The sequence below is a fragment of the Bombus affinis genome, chromosome 17, assembly GCF_024516045.1.
Source record: "Bombus affinis isolate iyBomAffi1 chromosome 17, iyBomAffi1.2, whole genome shotgun sequence".
In the NCBI taxonomy this organism is placed as follows: domain Eukaryota; kingdom Metazoa; phylum Arthropoda; class Insecta; order Hymenoptera; family Apidae; genus Bombus; species Bombus affinis.
In genome coordinates this window covers 596,614-624,100 of record NC_066360.1, presented here as the reverse complement: position 1 = coordinate 624,100, position 27,487 = coordinate 596,614, and the positions used below count along the sequence as shown (strand labels likewise).

Below are 27,487 nucleotides of genomic sequence, written 5' to 3'. Positions count from 1 at the left end.
TTTATAAAATACTCGAAAGTAATGTAATAATTTGGTTAGCACTTGACATATTAATAAATAAGATTAAGTTCTCAAAACACTTTTAAAAAATGTATTATACCGACTACCAAAGTTCCAGAAAACACGCTATGCATGTGACGCGAGTGTTGACATTCGAATTATATTCTCTTACTTTTACCTCAAAAATATTTGATATACTATTACCAAGAAATATTAGATTGAAGAGGAAATCATATATGAAAGATGTCACTTTTTAAATAAAAAGTTCGTTCTCATCAAAATTTCTGGTAATTCATTACATACCTATGTACAAAGTGGATTACTTTGTGACACAATTGGGAAGTAACTTTCTTTAGTAACGATTTACATAATAAATTACGTAAAAAGTAAAAAAAATAATATTTTAAATCATATTCTAGGAATAACTGTATTTAAACGTGATTTCAAGAGAATTTTGACTTTAAAAATTCGCCAAAAATACATACGTATTACTTCGACACGATTTAAGCTAATTATGTGTACTAATGTTTATATATACTAATGTTTTGACAGTAGCGGTATTCAAAGAGCGCGTCAAATCTTTTTATAATATTTGCCTTTTGATGTATTAAAAATGTCATTAGAGATATTCTTCTTATTATCGCAAATATGTATAGTTCTGCTCATTGTATCGACAAGCGAACAGGCTTTAAGCTTCCTATTCTTTTACATTTTAAATATTTCCATAGTTATTTGTTTTCAGTAGAAGAAGTATTAATTGCTGTCACATTCGAGAGAAATTATTTAAAAATGTATTCGGTTTATCTCGAACCGCTCAAATATATCGGATAAAAAAATGAATGACACAAAAATCGAATGACATCGAAGTACATTGTGTGTATTGTCTTAACATGTATTTGACCTTGAAATCTCTTGCGTGTTAAAATATTTCAAAGGATATCTCCATTTTTTGTTACATAATCATGCAGCTGATGTTCAGACATCTCTAAAATACTAGAAACTTGTCTCTCGCACCATTCGCTATCGTGATATAAACTTTCAAATTCAACAGAGCAATACAAAGTACGCGAAAAGTGACTGATCAAAAAAAAACTGAATGTTTTGACAACATTAAAATACTGTAGCCTTGTATTTCAGCAATATCATATCAGCAATACAAAATTGTGAGAAATATCTTTATGTATTCCTGTGGCGTACTTCGGATAACACAAACCCCAGCGACAAATTAAATTTTGAAGTCCATATGGCTGATTCTACAGAAACGGAATTATTTGACAGCGATTTATGACAGCACACTTATTCATTTAATTTGTGAATTGTAAAAAGCCTCAAGTATAGTGGTATTGCTACAAAAGCGACCAGACAAATAGAGAGCTACATGTGATTTTATCGTAGTTTTTTAAAAACTATCTATAGAGGATTAAAAAGCTACCCAAGGACTGAGATTTCGATAAAATTCTCATGTAATAAATTTGAAAAATAATTAGAATAGTCTTCTCAAGAATTATTTATAAAATTTCGACATCCAATACCATACATCAATAGTAATTTGTAATCATCTAGAATATAAACAAATTAACTGCCAATCTTGATAATTGCCAGTAAACTTGAAAGTGAAAATAAACGTAATTAAATTTAAACAATCGACACTTGTTAAATCATAAGCGAACTAGCTTTCAATTTTGGCAATTGTTAGTTAAACTTAAAATAAAAAATCATTGCATTTTTATAACTAACGAATACTTATCTCTCACATGAACAAATTAGTGAACAGTCTTGCGTTTTTTATCTTAAATTAAAATAAATAAATTGTACACTTTATCCTTTTCAAGGCACTCTTTCAGTATCTATGAAATATATCAGGTCTGTAAATATGAAACCGGAATTTGCATATAGATGGCCCTAGCTGATAATGTAGTTATCACTAAACTGCGTCATTGATGCCAAAAGTCTTTGTTGGCATCTCACAAACATTTTCGACTCAGAACAATACAAGTTTCATACAACAGCATAATTTGTAATAGCGTTGAACATGTCGAATTTTGTGCCTGGAAACTACGATTTGCGGACAGCATTGATTTTCTGTTACCATTTGAAGAAAACTGCTGCAGAATCGCATCGAATGCTTGTCGAAGCTTACGGTGAGCATGCTCTTGGTAAATCACAGTGCTTTGAGTGGTTTAAAAAATTCAGAAGTGGCAATTTTGCCGTGAGGAACGAAGAACGTGTTTGGTGGGATCAGAAGGGTGTGATCTATTATGAGCTGTTAAAACCTGGCGAAACCGTTAATACTGAGCGCTACCGACAACAAATGATTGATTTCAAGCTTTGCGTGAAAAACGACCAGAATATCAAACAAGGCAACACAAAGTAATTTTGCTTCATGATAATGCACCATCACATACAGCAAAACCGGTCAAGGAAACGATTGAAGCGTTCAATCGGGAAATACTTTCATACGCGGCTTACTCGCCAGACTTGGCTCCGTCCGATTACTATTTATTTGCATCGATGGGACACGCACTTTCTGACCAGCCCTTCACTTCTTACGAAAATGTACGAAAATGGCTCGATGATTGGTTTGCCTCAAAAGACCGACAGTTTTTTTGGCGTGGCATCCACCAATTGCCAGACAGGTGGGAAAAATGTATAGCTAGCGATGGGCAATACTTCGAATAAAATATTTTTAATCATTTTCATACAATAAACGTGTATTTTCTATACAAAAATTCCGGTTCCATATTTACATACCTGGTAAATACAATCGACACATATTTTTATCAAGAGGTAACCTGGTTACTTCTCACAATTTCATATCATACTATTTGACAGGGAGCTGAGACTAGGTGATTGAGAATTTTGCGGTTAAATGTTGAAAATTCTCAAGCTTAGTGCTATTCAATCCTGATATTTAAAAGACAGGTGAATAGCAATGTTATATTTATGTTACACTAAATAAAAGTTGGTAAAAAATAAACTTGAAATATAATACGCACCAGGGGGTTGAGAAACTGACTGGCTGCAACAGGTAATTGTCAACTAATTTATAATTTTAGCTAATTAAAAATGGCTACTTGTTACGTTTCGTAACAAGTACGACAACTTTGTTTGATTACTTTTAATTTACTTTTAATACCACATTTCTGATTTCTTTTTAATACCACAGATATCGTTTTTTCGAAATAATTTCACAGACAAAGGACTAGGATTTAAAAGTAGCCACAAAGACCGTAGATATCTTTTGCCGACAAAATGTAGTCGATTAAAATATGACTATTGCAAAATATGTACGAAAAGGAAAAATTAGTAAATAACTTGAACTTAATTCATTGATCATGGGTTACAGAATAAATTCTCTAGTTGCTGGTAACTGGTAAACAAGTAAACAGAGTAAACTTTCATTGGTTAGTTTCATACTGCACCAAACGGCGTGCGATACTGTAAGACAATCTTCGATGAAAAGTTTTGAGGGCATGAATTTTTCTTGGTTAGTTAGAGAGATCAAAATATTTCAGGACGTTAAATAATTAGAACAGTTCGAACAGTCAAAAAATATCTGAACTTAGTTAAAAATTTAAGCGTAAAAGTTGTCTAGGATATTTTCAACATTTTGTACTTCGAACACTGTGTATCTATTTTAGATTTATTTTTTCAATCTCTGTTTTCGGACTTAACGAAGTGAGTTTGGAACCAACAAAAGGATCGTACTTGAAATATCCTATTTTTAGACACGTTTGATAGAATTGTGTAAGTAATGTATACCACGATCTCTAATCATGAAAACTAAAGTCCGATGTCTTAATAACTGAGTGGCCGATGATACTATTTTTTTTAACATTTAGTTTTACAGTAAGAGACTGTAACATTTTAAATACGTCCAATTTGATATAAAAAACTTATTTAATATGAGCCTACTGTAGAAGTTGTTAGATATATGTATTATACTATTATATTATGACACGGAGATCTACAAAAGAATATATTATAAAATTACTATATTATTACAAATTCCTAAAATTTTTTAATTATAGATTAATTTATAAATTATATATTATAACAGTTATTACTAATTTGCCAGCCATGTCCTCTATAGAACACAACAACACTGTCATTGAATTATGTAAATCCTACATACTCTACTTACTGAATAAGCATACTCTAAAGATAGGGATTTGTTGCTTAGAGTCATCGTTCCTTGCTCTTGCATGACTACAAAATAAGAGGGCGATTTCCAAAACGACAACTGAAACAAATATCATATAAAAGTAACACATTATTAATAATAATTGTCGTAGCAACTGATCATTGGAACAATTCTTTGCTCGTAATTCATCTTCGCCCAAAACTCGAGTATGAAAGATTTCGTCCAATTTCGACTTAGACAGAAGCATTACGATAAATTTTACTAATAGTTTGAAACACACTGTATATAAATTCTAATGGTGTTTAACAAATTTTATCTTCAAAACACAACTTTGGACAATACGAGGACTAAATATTAAGTTTTTAATGTTTTTAATATTCCAACTCTACCTACTTTTGCTAAAATACATTAAACGTACTTCAATACTAAACTAAAGATCTTTAATCCCCTAACCTACAATTACGGGCATAGCCCGTAGTACGATGATCGGACCAAACGTAAATATTACGGGCATACCCCATGGTAGATGATCGGGCCAAATGTAAATATACGGGCATAGCCCGTGGTACGATGATCGTCTTTGGTCCAAAATTCTCGAACGTAAATCGTAGGTTAAGGGGTTAAAATTAAATATTATTTTTGCTTATTCCCATGTCACAAACAATTGACCTTAATAATTATCGATCAATATTCTCTTATTCGTAAACAGACCAGCATATTCAATCCATGCGAATTCACTTAAAATGTTACTACTTCCTGCTTTTCGTTATATGTATCTTAATAAATTGTATCTTATTGAATCTTAATAAATATGTGTCTTAATAAAAAGAAATTACTTTTTATGTAGACCAAAGCTAGTTCTATTATTAAGTGTGTAAGCAGATAAGATGAAGATTAAATAGAGGCAAAGCTAAAAAATAACGACTATATATTTTCATGTTTCAGCGCTAAAAACTTATGTGGGTGAAACGCTAGAATTGACTGGAGTTCTTCGGCAAGAAATGGGCACTTATCTTTGCATAGCCAGCAACAATGTGCCCCCGACAGTCAGCAAACGTTACTCTGTACAAGTTCACTGTATGTATTATTAAGCGCTTATCATAGAGTTATTATACAAATATATTTGCAATTATCATTCTTATATATTATATTTACAAGGTGAGTCAGAACACGCGGAAAATATGGCAAAGGTTGATTCTGGATACTGAAATAAGAAGAAAAGTTCGTATAATATCATATGCCTAATATGACCTTACGTTCCGCTTATAGCTTATTTTGCGATGCTAAACATTACACAGATGAACGATTTCTTGGAAAATAGACAAATCCAGCTGGCCTTATTTCCGGACAAGTTCGCTCTTCGAATCTGAAGCCATTCGATTATTGAATACGGGGGCGTTTAAAATCTCTTACGTATAAAACGTCAGTTGACGTGACAACCAAAGTTTCCGACAAATCCGCGTAAGCTGTTCGAACAAGGTGGACGATCTATGACGCGACGCATTCACGTTTCCGTAGAAACTAGAACTGGTCCATTCGAGCAATTTCTCTAAAGGTAGGTAAGAAAGTACTGTAACACAAAGCAAGCGTTTATCCGAAAACGTTTATACGAACTTTCCTTCTTATTTTAATGTGCTGAATCAGCTCCTGCTTGTCTGGAAGCCGTACTTTCCGCATGTTCCGATTCACCCTATGTCTCGAATTCCATCATATTGCACACGCGACTTCCAACCATAGTTAGCAATTCTTCGATTTTCCATATTTCTTTCATTTGAAAATTCATATAATGTCTTTTTAATTAATCATGACAAATGCATTGCACCTCTGAAAATTTTCGCCTATAATAGTAGTAGTAGCTAAATAGTTGCCAACTGGTTGTACAAAATAAGGACATCGTAGTTTTAAGGACATCGGTGCCAATTGGCCTGTGCTACTCAATTTTAGAATAATATGTGATAGATACCAAGACCTAATGACAAGAAGTTACATGTAATTGTTTAAAGTAAGGATAGCAAGTGATTCATGATTGCCTTGCCTGAAGACATGGAAACATTATCTCTAAAAGAGTTGGCCGCGAAATGGAGAAAACAAGGATATCTTCTGATTACAAGAGGTTTATGTGAAAAATAGAATGAGGCTTATGTCGGAATTTCGAGAAGGAACGCATGCCTAAGTGATTGCGAGCAGTATATTGTAGTTGTCCACAAAAACTTCTAACGTACACATTAATAATATGCTTGTGTGTAAGTGTAAGTGCTACATACATACAAAGTGAACTATTAGATGGTATTCTATTCTTATGAAAGAATTCAACACAAAGTTGAAGAATTTCTTTCAAAGTCATTTTTTTAAGAAAGTTAAAGGTATTTTCTATAGGTCAAGGTTCTTCCTATATTTTTCTAGAGCGTACAAAAAATTCAACAATTTTGACAACATACCCTTTCAATTATTTAATATCTGCATTTGGATGCTAACACGGGTATTATTGAAAGCGATAACAGAAAATACATGCTTTTGCACTTACGTGACGATTCCTAAAGTTAGTTGCTTAAAAAGATTGCGGTTTCTCACTGTATTACTGAAATCGCTCGGTAATGTTTCATACATGCTTTCTGTTTCAACATTATACCGAATTTTTACTGTTCGTGGACGACTTCAAGGTTTACAAGATCGTAACATTTAAATTCGATATTCTAAATGTACAATCGAACCTTAACAGATTAGATGATTGGTGTATGGAATTTATCATTGACAAGTGTCATATTGTATGTTTCTCTAAAAACAGAAACTCTTCCAATTTCTTCTACACACTAGTTAGGCAGAACACAGGTTGTCCCAAAAGTTGCTTTCGTTTTATAAGGAAATGTAGAGGATAGTTAGTACGTGAGGTTTAAAGGACGAGATTACTCGTTGTTGAAACCGTCGAATACATTTAAGATAATAAATTAATGTACAGCCTGTATACGTGAGTCGTTAGTACAAAGTATAAATCGCAAAATAAAATCGCGGATAAATACTCGTTAATGCACGTCATGTAACTCGGCAGATACTCGAAGATACTCGGAAATACTGTAGATACTGTTAGATACTCGGTATGTACTCGGAGATACTCTGTGTCGCTCGCGATCGCGTCGTCCTTTGACTCCTGCGCTGCTACAGAAATAATAGATGCGCAACATTTTTTCTTTTATATTATTTTATTGAATTATGTATGATCAATTTTCTAGTAATAGAATAATAATAATAATAATAATATAAAATAAAAAATATTGTGCATCTGGTATTTCCTTATAAAACGAAGGAAACTTTTGGGTCAACTTGATATATCATCGACATTGTCTTTTGAAATTCAGATACCCAATATTGTCTTGAAATGATCCAAATCACTTGGTTTCCTTTTCATATGTCGCAATTAATCAGAAATCCCTATGCTTTTCTCTACTTGTATTACTTCCTCATCCGGCCTGTACTCAAACACACATCCACCATTTGGGCTCATCGTACTGCCAAACACAGACTACAGTTAAAGAGAATACAGCATAAACTGCAAAGAATTCAGTTCCGTTTTATCGCATACAGGATATGGTGTCCTAAGTCGAGCCTGGACCCTGATGCGGACCTTGGGCATTACCTCGCTTGAAGTCCGAAAAACTGTTTTCTTTCGCAAGATTATTCACGAACAAATCATCAGTCCCATCCTTTTTTTAACTTGTCAATTTTAGTGCAATAACACGTCCTTCTAGAAGACCAAATGGTCTTTAGGCTACTGTCCTACTCGTTTCTCTTCAATGTTGTGGAGCCCTTTTCCATATGAATATGTCCTCTTGCTGACTTCTATAACGACAAAATTGATTCTTTCGCGGAAAATGTAAGTACGTAAAAAACGTCGCTCTATAATGTACTACTTGAAAACGATTTGTGACTGCCTTGCGTTAAATTTATCTGTTTCATTAAAGCTTAGTTCATTTTCTTTCATTATCGTGCTGTTTTCTTTCTCTTTATTGTTACTTGTTTATTCTGTACTTTTTTGTTACTGCTTTATATGCAATATTCTCCGTGTCAAAGCGGATATCTAACCAGTTTAATAAAATAAACTAAATGATTAATGCATATATAGTTGCAATTTTTCCTTTCAGGTTCTCTGAATTTTTCTTCTTTAAAATCTGTTTTCAGATTTCTAAGAAACAAACTGTACGATACTAATAGGCACACTGTACTTAAAAAAACCTTGGACACAAAATGAGTCACTGAATATACAAATATCTCTGTTACTCGTCTAGCATACTAATTAAACATTAATTACCATAAAAATTTAAGCACAGGTCGTAATGATAGGTTCTTGAATATGTCTGATAAAAAGGATATAATTTATGTCGATGAAATTGACATTAATGTTGAAATATAACTACGCTAATAGTAATTTTTTATAACAAAACTTTTTTTCCAAGTATCAATTTGATGGTACTAATTATTTTCTTTTTATTTTCACTGGTTAGATCATCTGTCTTCTTTAGTTATGCGAAAATTGTGATGATAATAACGATTATTCCAAAGATATACTATTTTGTTCATTTTATATATCGTTAGACGAAAACTACATTTGTAATAATACGTCCTACAATGTTTATTTCTATTTACAGTATAAGAAGGGTTTTTAAAATACGATGTATATGATTTCATTAACTTTGTCTACCTTTTCCTTTGCGTAGTTGATCGATTTGATAAGTGAGCTTCTCATGTAACAATGAAAAAAGATATTTCTGAAGGTTAGTTTTATACGGAATTGCAAGGTTGTCAATGTTTATTTAAACAATATTTTTTATTTCATTGCTTTGTATCTAATGTCAAGACGAATTCGTCTGCTTTGTATATTATAGCCTTGAAATGATCTTAGACTATAAAATTTTGATTCTACCAATGGAAGCATCAGTATGTGAAATTAATTTGAATTAGAGTAAACATTCAAAGTAGTGGCAATAACGTAGGCATTTACACATTCCATAAGCTTCGAACTATTTTGTTGACACTATAAACTACGTAATATCTGATTATTTTTTCTTTCATGTTCTTCGAAATGATTGATTTTGTGCGCTATATATCGTCTCAGTTTTTATTAACTAACCAAGGTATTGATTCGTTTCCACTAGTTTGAATATTTATGGTTTAGAAATTCTGTTGCTGCGTGTATAGAATTTTCGGAACAGCCGTCACGCTGACATTTGACGAACGAATTTCCTACAAAAACGTAACGTATATCGTTCTGTTCCACGTAATGAAAATTTAGAAATAAAAATTTATTCAAATACAATTATCATAATATGACGAAGAATTTTGCAATTAACGTTGTCACTCCAGAGTCTCTGCTTGTCTCCTTGCCATCACTATTGGAAACTGTCTTCACTAATGCACATTTCTTTGATTTATATCATATTATATAGGATATTTGAGGTTTTTATAAACAAAGCTTGAAGGCATGTACAGAAAATTAAAACGACAAAATTGACGTCTCTGAGTTAGTAGAGGTATAAGGAAATATATTATAGGATCATTATTCAGAAATGATAGACATTAGGTTTTCCTGTGATTTCCATCCTATATGATAAATTTACTGATAGATGGATTTATTTACAGTAGATTGAACATGAAACGATGGTTATTTAACGTGAACATAATGCAGTAATGTGATATAACTAAGACAACTACATTGATAATTCACAACTCACAACTAATAGTTTACAGCTCATAACAATTCGGCAACTTTCTCTAGACTCAACTCTCTCAACTCAACTCTCAACTCGCAACTAACTGCTCGCAACTAGACCCTCAATTAACGACTTCCCATTAATCCGTCTTTCTCCCTTAAGCATCCCATTGTCGTCTTCTCATCCCCCCCATAGCGTACGCCTTCTGCCGCGTAATTATTTGACTAAAGGACAGGCGACACATTGATGGACCGCTTGACTCATTGAAATGTCCCGATCCTTTCGGCCTGTCGGCACTTTGGCTTTCTCGCAACATTGTTTAAAGGTTCAGCCGATATTTCTTAGACAATCTTTCCACGATACTGCAATATGTATATGTAATTATTTAGGGGCAACATTGTTATACAAACTGTGTTCTGTTGCGCGCGTCCGTATCCATTCACCGATGCACTACACCTGTTAATCGCTAGATTAATAGTGATTGAGAAAGTGGACTAATCTCGAATCGATTAACTAACCGCAAAAGGCGTACGAAATATATAGCTAAGATGGTGCCGTGAAGCTTTCAAAAGGACTGGACCGTGGACAAAACTACAGAAGCACGAAGAAAACGATTCATAAATCAGACACAAGTGTCCAAGCATCAAACGGCTTTGATCTTTTCTGTACGAGGGTTGAAACGATTGTGGATTCCCTTCAAATGACGAGAAACGTGAGCGTCTCGGAAACTCGAGCGATTCTGACTAACTTCTTCGTGCCAAAACTAGAGCGATCCAGCCTCGTTAACGGTTGATGCGATTCTGAATCCGAAACGACTCTGCCAGCAAAGCTTGCATTTAGCTGATACGAAAAATATTCATACTGATTGGTTTTCTCAGAACGTAAGAAAGTCCAATCAGTATGCTCGTTAGGCATCCTAGGCGCGAAGCTCATGATGGGAAGAATAAGCGAGCGATACCTGGACCAGCGTGAAACTTGGACACGATTAAGTATAAAGGTCATATATCATTTTTATGACTGTTTGGAAGTAATCGCGTTTATGACACGCTCGGCTGTTGAGAACATGGTGCACACAGAAAAACAAAACGTTGTTACAATTAATTATACAGATTACTAGTAACTAAACAAATTTTTAAACTAGAAGCTGTTTTATTATATGTTCTTAGAAATGAGCGTTTCAATAAATACACATATTCGGAATGCAAGTGTGGGAAAGACCCCTTAAAACCTCAACTGTAATGAAAGTCTCTACCATGCGAGAAAATCACGCAAAGATCACGAATTAACCCTTAGAGTGCTATGGACGCATATATGCGTCTGGCGAAAGCTAACGGTGTGGACTAAGGATACATATATGCGTTTGTCAATTTTTTCGAACACCTACGCAGAAGTAATACTATTACGTTTGTGTGGGATAAATATAAATGCATTCCTTAGTAACGGCAGTAAACAAATGCCAATAATGCCTCGTTATAACAGCTGTCTATATGCTAATCGCATCTAATTATCAAGAAGAAAATGTGTTGTTTGTATGAAAAATAAGAGAATGCAGAAAATGCGATGTCGGATTATGTATCGATAATTGTTTTGAAATTTTTCACACACAACTGAATTATTAACTTGTGTTATATTAACTAAATTTAGTTGTTTAGTTTATTATTTTCTAGTTTATTACCGAAATTCTAGTTTATTGTAAATTTCAATGTTTATAATAAATAATTAATATTAAAAAATGACGCTCTTGAATCATTTAATGTCGTGCAAAAGAATTACTATAACTTATTACGATTTGCGCTTTGAATAGTCAATCAACAGAGTTCAGTCTAGCGAAAAAGTACTCCGTCCACAGCGATCGTCAGCGCTAGCTGCGCGCCGTCCGTACGGACCGCATAGGCCACGAGTATTCAGCACTCTAAGGGTTGGGCGTAACTCGGTCTAAGCCTCTTATGTGCCGCTTCTTTCGGACCCTCCTTGGGGGTGGCTTGTCTCCGGCAGTCCAGGCTCTTACCCGAACTATGTCCCAGATCACAGCGGGCCGTAGTCATCGGAGGGAGCATATAACTCTCAGGAGTAGTCAGCTATGGTCGGCGAACACCTGCGGTCACCTGTGATCGGGACTGAATCCCGATCTCGTTCCGCGGCCTCCTTCTCCTAAACAAGAGCATCACTTGCTCACAGAAAGAGACTATTGCATTTCACGGCCTCTCGCGTATAGGATCTGTGGAGAATCACTTTGGAGAATCTTCTGGCGTGTGCAGCATCGCATAGTGGTCGCGATTGCGATTGAAGCGGTCAAAATATATACAAGTTTAATTTGTACTTTTATTTGTACCTAAAGTCATTGAATCGAAGAAGTTGGACCACGTAATATTATGTCATCAACGCATACTTACTCGTACATAATACAGATATTATTCAAACATACACATTTGCATTTTTTTTTGTAGTAGCCTTTTTGTAGTAGCTTTTTGCTGTAGAAACAGAAAAATGAAGAGGCTTTAATATGAAACATTTTTTATCTAGACTCCGTCTTAAAAAGATATTTCATAAAATAAAAATGTATTTCAGTTTTGCTATTCCCTGAATACTACAGACTTTAAATGCCCTCGTAAAAGGAAATCGACGAATCAGGAGATATCGACAGCCATTCAACGAAGACCAGAACATATTAAGAACCTAAAACAAAGAATATTAAATGATTAGAGAAGCATTATGTTAGAATCGGAAGATAAGTTATAACGCTTTACATCGGTGCACGCAACGACGAGCTTATGCGGTTAGTTAGGCAGTACGAAAGGTATGAACAAAAAGAAAGAAAAAAGAACAGCGAAGAATACATAGATACTGCATTATATTATACCAGGCTGTATGTGTAGATTATTATGCAGGTATAGTCGAGAGATACGCGGCGAGCAAGTTCACACCATCAAATCAAGTCAATCGAAGAAAAGTCGAGGGACATGCTAAATCAAGATAACGAGATAACACGGTACAATCTATGCATTTACGCACAGACGTCGGTGGATCATTTGAATTGCCAACGTATTATAAAAGAAACCTTGAGAAGAATAAGAATCGAATTTGGAAACAGATTGTATTATTGCCTAGTGCAAAATTTTGAAAACATCCTATGAAGATTGTGCAAAAGATTGTAATTCTTTGCGTAATAAAATAGAAGTGGAAAAAGTTTCATTGTTATTGATTTTACCTTATCATCTAAAAATGACCAGAAACATTAAAAAAGTTCCGTTTTCTAGGTTACTTAATTTTTCATCCTCTAGTTTGAGAGCAACAAAATTGAAATACATTTTTAAAAGGAAGTCTGATAAAAAATATTCCAAATAAAAGTCTTTTCTTCGTTCCCGTGGAACAAGAATCTGCAAAGAAAAAATACGATTTCCATCTAAAAAAAGGAAAACCTTGAAGACACCTGACAAATAGCAAATAAATAGGATAGTTGTATCCCCCCTCCGAAACTGTGAAAATTTTCAAATAAACACTCCGTATGAACTAATAAGAAGGTGGTCCTAATAAAGTACTGTAATAAACTTTAATATAGCATTGTCTTAGTTGAATCATTTTAGGAAATTTCTTGTCACCAAATTTCAGATGTTTATGCATTTATTAAAAATTGAAAGATGCAAAAGTGCATAGAATTCACATAATCTGTAAATTAATAACATAATAAATATATAAAATATCCAAAGTGATAATATCTAGTGACTAGCGAGCGAAACAGGTCTCTATTGAGGTTGCATTTGGACGTATTTGTAAAAATAGTAATTTGAGCAAAGGAATTTGCAATTTAGATTACACTGCATGCAATTACATTTAAATAATAAAATATACCCAAGTGATATTTCTTCTTCGTATTCCCGTCCCCTCTATGTATGTGGGTATAATTACAAAACTATTTTTGTTTCAGTTCCACCTGTTATAAAAGTAACAAATCAACTAGTAGCAGCACCGGTCGAGAGTGACGTTGTTCTTCAATGCCAGGTAGAAGCTTCGCCACAAGCATTAAATACTTGGCACCAAAATACTGGTAATGAACATTTATCACAATTAAATATTTAAAATACATAAAATTAAAAAAAAATATATACAGCTTTTGATATTAATGATCGCCGACGAATTAACATTTGCAAAAAGACATATTGATCTTACTTATCCATTTCGATAACTATTATGTAATGCGTGCTTGTATACGTATAATATGTATAATATCTTGTTTCGATATTGAAGGTACCTGGAGAACAGTTTATTTCAAACTAAATCGATTCCTTTCTTGTAATATAATATCAGAGGCTAAAGAGAAATCTAAAAGATTATCTCATAGCCAATTTTGTAACGAAAATGATTTTTGGAAATTGAAAAAAGGTATGTGAAATTAATTTTGCGACTTATCAATTTATGACAATTTACTTGAAACTTGATACTGGAATCAACTACCTACGAATGTACTAAATCTTACGCTATCAACTTTTTAATCGATTCTATGAATGACACATCTATCGACCGCATCACCATGATTATTTCGGTTTTCTAAGTAAATCAGTTACTACACGATAGCAATTTCTAAACAAAACTCATAAAAATTTATTATATAAGTAGGTTAAAAATATACGACGATAAAAAGTAAAAATAAATGTTAAATTAAATTAAATTAAAAAGAATTAAAAGAATATAGTACTTTTTCGAAATTATAAGTATTAGGTTGTCCGAAAAGTGTCTTTCTTTTACAGACACGTCTTTTACAACGATACATCTTTATATATACAAACATGAAGCCTAATCTGTCGAACGTTGTGATCTTTATTTTGATAGAACAAAATGGATCATACATAATTCGATAAAATACTATTAAAGGGAAAATGTTGTGCATTGTGACCTAATATAATATGTAATGGTCAAAGGGTTGCAAAATAGAAATATATTATTCATCACCTACAGTTCTTGTAAATATCTAAAAGAAACAAAATCAGGAACCGTCTTCATTAAAACTTGCGCCTCAATACATAGGTGTAAAAAGATTCTGCGAAAAGTTCAAAAATTATAATTTGCGTCTGAAAAGCGATTAACTGGATTGCGAATACACTTGTTTATTTTGAAATCAGTGCTTATCTGGAGGACACTACATATGCACGTATTTCTTTGTACTCTCCTTTTTTAACAGAAAAAGTTGTTATAAAGTTGACATATATCTTGTCACTGTTATCTAAATAAAACATTTTCGAAATGTCAACTTTGTCAGACTGCAAGTCAATCAAATTTAGATTAATGGGTACAAAATCAATAATATTTTAAACTATAAAAATTTAAATCAATGGGTACAAAATCAATAGTATTTTAAATTATAAAAAATTAAATTAATGGATACAAAATCAATAATATTTTAAACTATAAAAATTTAAATCAATGGATACAAAATCAATAATATTTTAAACTATAAAAATTTAGGTTAATGGATACAAAATCAATAATATTTTAAATTATAAAAATTTAAATCAATAGATACAAAATCAATAATATTTTAAACTATAATAATTTAGGTTAATGGATACAAAATCAATAATGTTTTAAACTATAAAAATTTAAATCAATGGATACAAAATCAATAGTATTTTAAACTATAAAAATTTATATTAATGGATGCAAAATCAATAATATTTTAAACTAAAATAATTTAGGTTAATGGATACAAAATCAATAATATTTTAAACTATAAAAATTTAAATCAATGGATACAAAATCAATAGTATTTTAAACTATAAAAATTTATATTAATGGATGCAAAATCAATAATATTTTAAACTATAAAAATTTAGGTTAATGGATACAAAATCAATAATATTTTAAATTATAAAAATTTAAATCAATAGATACAAAATCAATAATATTTTAAACTATAATAATTTAGATTAATGGATACAAAATCAATAATATTTTAAACTATAAAAATTTAAATCAATAGATACAAAATCAATAATATTTTAAACTATAATAATTTAGGTTAATGGATACAAAATCAATAATATTTTAAACTATAAAAATTTAGGTTAATGGATACAAAATCAATAATATTTTAAATTATAAAAATCTAAATCAGTGGATACAAAATCAATAGTATTTTAAACTATAAAAATTTATATTAATGGATGCAAAATCAATAATATTTTAAACTATAAAAATTTTAATCAATAGATACAAAATCAATAATATTTTGAATTATAAAAATTTAAATCAATAGATACAAAATCAATAATATTTTAAATTATAAAAATTTAAATTAATGGATACAAAATCAATAATATTTTAAACTATAAAAATTTAAATCAATGGATACAAAATCAATAATATTTTAAACTATAAAAATTTAAATCAATGGATACAAAATCAATAGTATTTTAAACTATAAAAATTTATATTAATGGATGCAAAATCAATAATATTTTAAACTATAATAATTTAGGTTAATGGATACAAAATCAATAATATTTTAAACTATAAAAATTTAAATCAATGGATACAAAATCAATAGTATTTTAAACTATAAAAATTTATATTAATGGATGCAAAATCAATAATATTTTAAACTATACAAATTTAGGTTAATGGATACAAAATCAATAATATTTTAAATTATAAAAATTTAAATCAATAGATACAAAATCAATAATATTTTAAACTATAATAATTTAGATTAATGGATACAAAATCAATAATATTTTAAACTATAAAAATTTAAATCAATAGATACAAAATCAATAATATTTTAAACTATAATAATTTAGATTAATGGATACAAAATCAATAATATTTTAAACTATAAAAATTTAGGTTAATGGATACAAAATCAATAATATTTTAAATTATAAAAATCTAAATCAGTGGATACAAAATCAATAGTATTTTAAACTATAAAAATTTATATTAATGGATGCAAAATCAATAATATTTTAAACTATAAAAATTTTAATCAATAGATACAAAATCAATAATATTTTGAATTATAAAAATTTAAATCAATAGATACAAAATCAATAATATTTTAAATTATAAAAATTTAAATTAATGGATACAAAATCAATAATATTTTAAACTTGACTTAAAATTACACTCTAAAGGAGTTATATAAAGTAGATCGTCCGTCCGCTTCTCACCCGGTCAAGTTGAACAACGCTCCAAGAAACAGATTATATTCAAATTTTTCGTCAACTTGGATACTCCACTTCTTAAAATGATCTTCAAATTTACCGGACGAAAACCAGGCAGAAAGGGACCAGAAACGGATCGGAAACGGACAGAAGCGAAAAGAAAGCGACCTACTTCATATAACTCTTTTTGAACGTAATTCATTTAAAAATGAGTCATTAAACAATAATAGTGAAAAATGAGTCTAATGTATTCGCTGCTTTCATCGAAGCCAAGAAGAGTCCGCACAAGCTGATATATATTTTCTCTTCGAAACCAACATTTCGATAAAACAGCACACATACATCTGTATATAATAATGAGTAATTTACTATTAAAACTAGAATGTGTTTTTATAACCTTTTAAACTAGCTTCTTGAACATTTCCCCTCTCTTTTCTTTTAACAAAACGTTTCTATTTTTTACAAAGTCACAGAGATTTAATTCTAAATCAATCAAACGATATTCATATGGAAAATCTTTTGCATTGTTTACAGTTAAAGAACAGAGATCGTTTAAAGAAGAAATAATAACGTGTACGTTAAAATCAAACATGTTGCAGAAAAACAAATTATAGCAAGCTAGGGATTCGTCATATGCGCGTAGCTTATCACTGCTGTCAGCCGTCAGTTACAGCTCGAGAGCTTAACAAGTGGAGATGTTTTCGCTGTTACAGCGAATTTATTTCGCACCATAAAGATACAAAGATAGAATACACAAGTCATATGTTGCTGCATAAATAGATGCGATATGGGAATATGGGAATACAAAGAAGACGCTGTATAGAAGAATATTCTGTTCTTGTCTGGTTAGACATGCGCACCGAATGTGCTTGCGTTATTAGACAAGGACATAAAGGATCTCTATGCAGGTCTCGTTCTATTCCTACATCGTTTTTTCAGCTCGCTCGCGTGCTCTATCTTTACATCTCTATGATGCTGACTTTACCATTTTGACGATTGACTTGGATGTTGAATGTAATCACAGACAAGTTATCCGTAATATAAGCCCCATGTTGGCCGTAGCAAGTCGCAGAGGGCATAAGAAACACTATCATCTTTTTCCAGGTCGAGACACAAAGGATCCGGGGCACAAAGTTTCATTTAATGTCACGTCCATCCTTATTAGTCGATAGCTGCAGACATGTACCGCCTGCTGTTGGAGCGGACCTCTAAAACTTGAAACAAACGAAGATATCAATATCAAATAACATTTTACAGCGTGTCGGCATTACCAGCCATACGCTTCTTATCGCATTCTTGGGCTGGTTCCGACCGATTTTTGCTGAAGCGATGCGATGTTAGATTGTCCCTACATATTTATAACCCGAGTCGTGTCTGGTATTGTACATTATTCGGGAGGGTCTCGCACGCTCCTACGATGCAAGCTTTTTCATATATGCCGAGCTGTGTGTAGATCTCCTTTATATAATTCCTTCTGAGTACAATTTATTTAGAAATGTATTAAATATCTCGCATCTCAGTTTGTACAAGCTGATAAAAGAAGGAGTTCGATACTTGAAAGGCTTATAGCACTTATCACGAGGAACAGATATGTACTACGATAAATAGATAAATAGATAAGTATTAAAAGCAGTCCATTCCGTGTAAAATCCACTTGTATCGTTTATTAGCGTTCCATATTTTGATCATATTTCGAACATGCAGGAATCAGAAGTATTATTTCAAGATTACAAACACAAGATTATTAGTGATGCCAGCAAACATTACTTCACACGCGCAAACGTAGCACGAATCTTTAGTATTCATCCAGTAAGATAAACGTTATTTTCGTGATGTTAATAATTCCATTATTATTTATTAGTTCCACTGATTATTGTCACGCGGAAATGACGAGCATTACGTTATAATGGTAATATTACGTTGCAAAAAATATCTCAATTTCCTTCTCCCAAACTGTTTAAGAAGCTTTTCCAACGTTTCAAAGTTTTCTGCCGCTTATACGAAAGAATGTTTTGAGGATGGTAGAAGAGAATCCAGAAACGAGCACTCAAAGGCTGTCAATGATTGTAGTATCGGTAAACCATTTATAAACAGTTACTTTACCCGTACCACGTTCAACGTATACAAGTTTTGAAGTTTTGTCTCGACTGTCTGAAACGATTGACATTTTGTCAATGGTTATTGACAAAATATACTATAAATCTGAATTTACGGATCGGAATTTTAGGACCAGTCTCTCTTCCGAACAGAATGTCGAGCGAAAGTTATTGGAACCTTTCAACGAATGACTTGGTTGAAGTCTTTAATAATTAGCCGTATCAAAAGTAATTTCAGCATGGGGCTCAATCACGCTAATCAATTAACGGAGTTTCCTTTCAAAAATCTCTTACGGGGTGCGCAGGTAAAATCAAGCAATGACGAGTATACACGTCGACAGTGTCACGTAAAGTAAAAAAAGGGGTAGCTCAAACGAAAAGAAAAAATAAAATGTAACAAAAAACAAAAGAATTTATTTCTTGTACTCTGAGTTTACACTGACTGCGATTTGCTTCTGAGCTCCAGCCGTGACTTTCCAAGACCGAAGCTCTTACAATTTGACTTTCGATGGGATCTGCTTCTTCTTTGTTTGTCATCCCTCGATATCCCAACTACCCTGTAGGCGTACGTGACCGTTGCCACGCTTCTAGAATATTCGGTGGAAGGACCGTTGGGATATCGATGATTCATTAGGCACTTCGGCGATATACATTGTCGCCAAGGCCGCCACATCTTTATCTCCATCATCGGTCCACCGGATTTGAAGTATGCCGATCGTGACAACAGCAGGGTAAATGCTTGTACTATGAATTTTACGGAAAAAGCAATGCAAAACGAGGAAGGAATACGTTTTTATTCGATAACAAATTAACGACTTATTGTTGAAAAAAGGCATTCTTATCAAAAACCTAAAAGTTGTCAAAAAGCAATAAAGTAAACAAAAATAAACAAGTACACAGAACAATTCGGGGAATAGACCAATACATTATACGGAGCATAACCGATATACCATAAAGAATAATTAAATACTCAATCTTCTTTTAAAAACTTTTTTCTTTTTCTTATAAAATAGATAATAGGTTTACTGGAAGTATAAAGGAAGCATATCACTAAATGCCATTTATATTGCTTCTTATTAAAATTTTGCGTTTTTACAATAAATAGTAATTTTTTATTTGACACGACGAGTATACGCGTCAATCGCACCGAAATAAAGTTTTAGATTGACGTGTATACATGTCAAACGCAGTTAACTGACTAACGAGAAGCAGCATGTAAATTAAACCTTCGGAGAAAGGCGGATAAGACGAGGAGGATAGCTTGCTCGATCGTTTGACTTGAATTCTCTGAATTTTCTTTTGGTCGCTTAAAAACTTTGGTCTGATCATCGCTGATAAATAATGCTTACGACTGAAAATTGGACTTACGACAACGCGTGTTGGACAGTAGAACGAAAGCGATATCTGAAAATGTACGTCAATGTATTATATGATTGTCGATATGAAGATTTGTATTACAGATGTGTCTATGAAGCGTGTAAATTCAATGTGCTGTGAAGAGTCACGATACGAAACATTAGTAAATAATAAAAATTGATTTCATATCGACAGGATTACTTTTAAAATCAATGTTCGTTACACGATTATCCACTCGATGAGCGCTATAAGCTCTTCAAGTATCGCATTCTTCTTTTTTCTTCACTTGTTAAAGCGATCTTGTAAGGAAGAAAATATTCAGCTAATCGAGTTTGCTGTCCCCTTGGGCTTGAGCTAGGATCTTCCGTTCGACGGCTGCTTTTCCAATTGAACTACCCAGACCATCGACGAATATTCTTATCCTGATTCACACTTAGCCAACCGAATAGGGAGATCTGCCCACTTTAAAGTAAATCGCTGCATGACCGATCGAGGAGATGTCCCCACTTTAAAGTAAATCGCTACATGACCGATCGGGAAGATCTCCAATGTTGACCTTAGTAACGCGTTTTCTTTTTTATATTATTATTATTATCAGTTATTGCTTACTTGGAATTGTTCCCAGTTAATTTCGGACGTTTTCTCCTTTTATAAAGTACAGTACATAATAAAATACAACAATTTAGTAGTGTTGGCTTGTCCGAGCGCGGTGAGAAACGTATAGTTCGCTGTGGCGCGCGCATTTGGCTAAGATGGCTGGGCTGTTTACAATCTTCAATTTGGCGTTAATTGCCTAATAAATTGTATGTACGTGTTATGTGTGGATAAGAGGAACAATAACACCGATTTTTTATGACACTATATTAGCACGAATCTGGTACATACGCATTTCACACGAGATAAAAATAAAGTCATCTTTTCTCGTCCGCGGAACTCACCTGTCTGTCTTCGCAATCGTTTTAATAATTTAGCAAGAGCGACGCAAGCTGTCGCTATGATCGCGAGCGCGCAATATTAGGCGCTCGAACAGTACGTACAATAACAATTGTACAGTAACAACGTACCCTCAACTAAATCTCAATGAATATAATATCTTTTTCAGGAAGATATTTATTTAGAGTAAGATAATTACACATGAAATAACTTTCTCTGTTAAACAGAATGGATAAAGTATGTGCATATGTAGTCAGTATATTTTCCAAATAGGTACTTGTTTCACAATAAACAAGCGATATTCGAGTTTCATAGGATCCATCGGTGAAAGATCAAAGCAACGATTAATTACTTACAATCCAGTTAATCACATGCAACCGGAAATTATGAAAATTTTAAACATTTCACAGAATCTTTTTAAAAGCATGTATTGCAGATGAGATCGGTTGCTCCAATGAGAATAATTCCAAATTTCTCTTTGACCGCTTTAAATATTTAATACGGCTATATACGATGAAAAATAAATTTTTATTCTGCAGCTCTTTGACTAACACGTGTATACTTGAAAATCTGAAAAGTATCATCATATTCCTTTTAATTGTAGTTAGTCTATAACAGTGGTTTTTAAGTTTCTTATACCTGAGGACTGGCGAAAACAGAAGAATTATTTGAGAAACTGCAGTGTAGAGATGAAAACCTTTATTTGTATAATAGTATTTTAATTATTTACTTTTAAATATTAGGTCATCCCATAAGTTCGTGCCGTTTTTCGAGCGGTTATATATGTTAAGATTGTTTACATACCTTTCAGTTTCATGAAAAAATGTAATCCCCCTCTCGTTGTACAACTTCTTCCCATTTTTCTGGTAGGGCCATTATTCCGTCTCGATAAAAGTTCTCTTGTTTTTCTTTAAAATAATTTTCTAAGCTATTTTTGAGAATGTCAATATTTTCAAATTTTTTACCTACTAAAAAGTGTTGTAATGCTCTGAACAGGTGGTAATCAGATGGGGCAATGTCTGGGGAATATGGGGGATGTGGTAAAATTTCCCAATTAAATTCAGACAATTTTTTTGTTACGCTTCCGTTCCGTAAGTTCATGGGGCACCCAAACGTTCAACTTTGACACCATCCCCATTTTTTTTTAAACACCTATGAAACGTTGTCTTAGGTATTTTCAGAACATTTGACATCTCTTGAACTGTCAAACTTCGTGATTTTTCAACAAGATCCCGAATTTTATCTTCGTCCGTCTAAGGAGGACGTCCGGAGCGTTCCTCGTCTTCTAAACAGAAATTCCCAGCTCTAAAACGTTGGAACCACTTCCTACAGGTGCGAGATGAAAGCGCATTTTCTCCGTAAACAGCACATATGTTTTTCGTGGCAATTGTTACAGAACTTCCTTTCCGAAATTCATATAACATGAGATGTCGAAAATGGATACGCATTTCACTCATGATCTTTTACTGTTAGAAGTCACTGTGTTCACTATATTACGATCTTATACCCACGAAAATCTCCTCTAGCCTGTTCTCGATCAGCTAAGTGCATTGATCCCTCATCTCCGTATGTTTATAAATCGACACATAAAATGTATACACAAGTCGGTACGAACTTACGGGATGACCTAATATAATGTTATGCGATGAAAACTTCTTAAAATAACCAGAAACCAAGCAATTGAAAAAGTGCTAATAAAAAAATTGAAAATTTAATCAGAATATAATAGAATTGAAATTTTTAAAGGATATTTAATTGGAATAGAATTAATGCGAAAACAGCTGTTGCTTTTTTACAAGAATATTTGATAACCGTGGTTAGAGTGTTATTTCTGAAAATCGAGGCGGTACATTGACAGTTATTCTGCTTTCTTGTTTCGTTTTTACTAAGCGATAAGACTGAGAGAATCTTCTCACATAAATAGCTAGAAAATAAAACTAACAATTCAACACTTCTAGGAGGTGGATATTTTTCTTCCAGTGATACCTGAAAATTCTGACAATATTGCATTCTATGTATGGGCATTCAAGTAACGTCAGAAGACAGCTCGAACAAATTTTTTTAAGTGCGCAATAATTAAGTGCACATGAGAGATATCTTTCATGAAAGGCTTATTGATCCAAAGGTTACCTTTACGAGGATCCTCATTTTGAGGCTAATAATGGCAAAAGCTTTTAACTTATGCCCTTAAATGTTAACTTATTACATTAAATATGAATTTCGTGTTGACATCTACAGTAGTCAAAATCTCCAAATGGTGATAACATTCCCTGTATTGTAACATTACCATCTTGTATACGACCATCCAAAGAGCCGGCTTTTTTCTAAGCGCGCCCATCTGATTTCTTACTATAAAAATATTTGTGCAAAAACATTGAAGAAGGATATTAAGTGAACTGAAAGGACTAGATACGTTCGACATGTATAGAAGCTCAGCTCGCCATCCAGCAAAGGTTCTATTAAAACAGATTTTCGCTCTCTTTGAAATTATTCTACTTGCTTTCTCAGTTGAGAGAAGCGCGAAGGAGCCTCCACTTTCGATAGCCACCTCAGCACCCTTCCGCGTGCAGAAGGAGACATTGGTGTCGCGAGTCCACGGTGTCACATAGTGTCGCAACAACCTTAATCCCTTGCTGTACGATTTAAGTTCCGATGGCGTGTGCTATAAACGAGGTCGGTCACATGTCGAGCCATTACACGGTTCGGATAAGCGTCGAAGTTATGACAATCGCACACATCTTATGGCATGTAAAAACGCGTCTAAAGTGCAACTGGTTTAATTTTGTAAGATGTTTGACGAATAATTACAAGCGATTTATCGGTGAACAATACGGATTTATTATCTTCGATTAAATAATAAATTAATAACATTTTATTACGATTTCTGAATAAATCCTTATTTTAAATTACTAACGTTTCGAAAAAATTTACGGAAAAATTGATAATCTTCAGTCGTACGGTTTCTTTTGAAGCATATTGGTACGTGCAATGCAACGTTACATCTTTTTCACTCTTGTTGCGATACGTTTCTCGTGTCTCGTATAACTTTTACACGCTCTTGATACCTTTGATTTCGATGGTGCTGGGTCAATATGCTTGGAAAGATGACCCCAACGTTGCGCGTGTAGTCTCTGTAGCAAATCTCCGTTCGATAATCGTCCTCGTCCTTTATATTCTTGCAACGCTACGTTTTTTCGTAATGATTCGACTATATCGATTCTATATTCAGCGTAACTATGTTTTTTTCTACTATTTATTTTGTCGAACAAAATGTAGGAGTTAAAGAGTGCAATATCAAACGCGTAAAAGAAATGTTTTCGGTATTCTTTCGTGTATTTTCTGATAACAGGGAAGCACACTAGCATTTGGTCTTGCCGATCAATTCCAATAATTCCTTTGTTGTATTCGATGACACGTTTTGGTTTTAAGGAAGGATTGAATTGATTTTTGCCCTGTTCAGTCCTTTTTTTATTTATATTTCCATTTTAATGCTAGTATTTCATTACAGCTCCTCATTCTACTTACCCATTAGAGTTTTTTAATTTTGCTTTAACGAAATCGTTTCGCATATTCTTTCTGTTCAGTCGTACTGTCACAACGGCAGTTTAGTTTTACTGTTATGTAAAGTTACAAATAGCTTTGACGAAGAGTATCAATTACGTAAGTAGTCCTTTGTGTAACACTGACTGTGTTTTAGAATTATTAGAATTTATTTTATCACTACCTGTATATATTTTAAAGTCATAACAATAACCCGATTCTGACACATAATTTACAAAATTTAACGCTGAATTTCGCCCTTTTCAATGGATTAAGTTGCTTATAAGCGTCTCTTATATTTCATTAGCGATTCAGTCATAGCAATGTCTTCCTTCATTATATACGCTTCTTTAAATTTTTTTCAAATTTTATTCTGCGTAATTTCTCTGTATGGTCAAACGTAATGTTTTCTGTAAAATGCAAAAATCTGGTAATTTGCAGAAATCTTTTAAATCACGTCGTTTCTCTAAATATTGACGTTTCTATAACTCTTAGACCAATTCATTTGGATTGTTGATTTTTTACCTGAGCCATTATAATACATTTTCATTTCATTAGAATCTACAGGAAACCAAGTTTCGTCGATTTTTCGCCTTTTATCTTCATTGTTTATTATTTCTTCCGCGTAGCGATTCGTCTCTGTTATGATATTTTCCCAGGCCATATTATCAAATATCATATTAAAAATATCCAATTCTGTTTTGTTTGCACCAAACTGATATAAAATTATTTTTTTCCTTCCAAATCCATTACCCTGATAGTTGATAATTAATGCGGTCTTGATCGTCGGTATCGTCTTCGATAACCAGTCGCTTACAACGTTTTCGTGCAGGAAATAAAATATCGTTGCTGTCGCTGTCACTCTTAAAAATATTCAAAAAATCATTATTTGCAATGTCAGCACAATTCCCGCTGTCCTCGTCAACGCCAAAGTTTCTTTTTGAAGACATTTTTCAGGGGTATTTTTCTACTATGTTTAGAAAATTTATTTGAACGCGCAACTGAGACAAAAAGACATCGGCAAAATTAAAATAACGAGTCTGACCAATGTTGTTTACGTTTGACCCAATTTTCTTACCACTAGTCTCACACGATATTTGCCTCACTCTGAATCCTGGGATTCCTGAAATTTCCGAACTAGTGGTCTGTCCAGATAAATCAAGGCAATAAAGAGGCTCTTCCCTAAAGTGTTCATCTTCAGAATATCTCATAAAACAAAATAGAATAGCATGTTCACGCACGTCGGTTGATTTATCAAATTGAATCACAAAATATGTCGATCTTTTTATTCCTTTAGCAATTTGCTTTTCGATATACTTGGCCATATCGATAATTCTCTGGTTGATGTTATCCGAAAGTGCTATAGCGTCAAGTTTTTGTGCAGTTCGAGGAGCCAAAATTTCTGGACCGATATCTAGAGTGCAAGACTCTATCAACTTGCAATAGTAAGCTGCTTCTTCGCTTTCGAGATTTGAAGAGCAACTTATCGTTAGTCATCTTCTTCGTTTGAATTTTCTGACTTTTCACCTGGTTGTGTAATTTTTCAAAAGAATGCAGTGGTTTTCAATAAGCTCGCTATGCCTGACACGATGACGAGTAAGTTTGCAACGCTTGTCGCAGCTTCTAGCTTCGTTTCGAAATCGTAAGATTTCGGAATATGCTACACACATGGAACTTGGCGATACTCGTTTTCTTCTTTCACGTGTTTTGAAGTAATACATTTTCTTTTCACTATTTTTTCTGAACTTCTTTTTGCTGTTTTCTCTCGCTAATTCTATTCTACTTTTTTAATTCCGCTCCATTTTCGACCTGTTTAGCTGTTTTCGCATTCCCATTCCCATTCCTTTTTCCCTTTTTCCTATTCGCAGTCCCATTCCGCTAAATTATTATGTTGCAGCTCTATGTTTCAACCGACTGAAATCGGCCGAAATAATAAATTTCGCTCTTAAAACGCACTGTCTTTCTTCTCTTGACTCAAAAACTAGGGACGTACCTTCTCGCTAGCGATTCGCATGTTTTGAGTTCTTGATCTTGACAAAATTCAATAACCTGTTACAATTATAAAATTGTACATGCGTTACTGAGAAATTGGAAGCAATACACAGGCGTCATCTTTTTGAATAAAAGTATAGCCTCGTACCTTAAAATTTGTAAATCTATACACGGTGTGCAGAAAGATAAGAAAAATATATGGAATAACATTTTTGCATTTTCGGCTTAGTTTTCGAGAAAATTGAGTTTGACAATTTATCAAGTATACTTGAACATGGTTAATTCCAGACTGGACAGCACTAAATGATCGACAGGAGATCATTCTACGTACAAAATGTTATTCTACATTTTTGATTATTTTGGTATTCTACATTTTCACACGTAGAATGATATCCTGTCTGGAATTAGCCATGTTCAAGTATACTTGATAAATGTTCAAACTCGATTTTCTCGAAAACCGAGGCAAAAAACGAAAAAACGTTATTTTACGTCTGTTTCTTATTTTTCCACGAGAAATCCCGTCATGCCCACTGTCGTGTGCTGTTCAGCCGGATCCTGTACAAGTCA

The 27,487-nt window shown here is 32.9% G+C and overlaps 1 protein-coding gene across 6 annotated transcripts in view; it reads left to right on the top strand.

The window, feature by feature from the left end:
• The window catches only part of LOC126926078 (lachesin-like), a 549,080-nt gene that overhangs the window by 503,448 nt on the left and 18,145 nt on the right, over window positions 1-27,487 (top strand). For all 6 annotated transcript variants that reach the window (XM_050742192.1, XM_050742189.1, XM_050742191.1 and 3 more), the window contains 2 exons: window positions 5,090-5,221; window positions 13,772-13,891. In XM_050742192.1, the coding sequence (XP_050598149.1) occupies window positions 5,090-5,221; window positions 13,772-13,891 (252 nt within the window). The remainder of the gene's footprint in view (window positions 1-5,089; window positions 5,222-13,771; window positions 13,892-27,487) is intronic.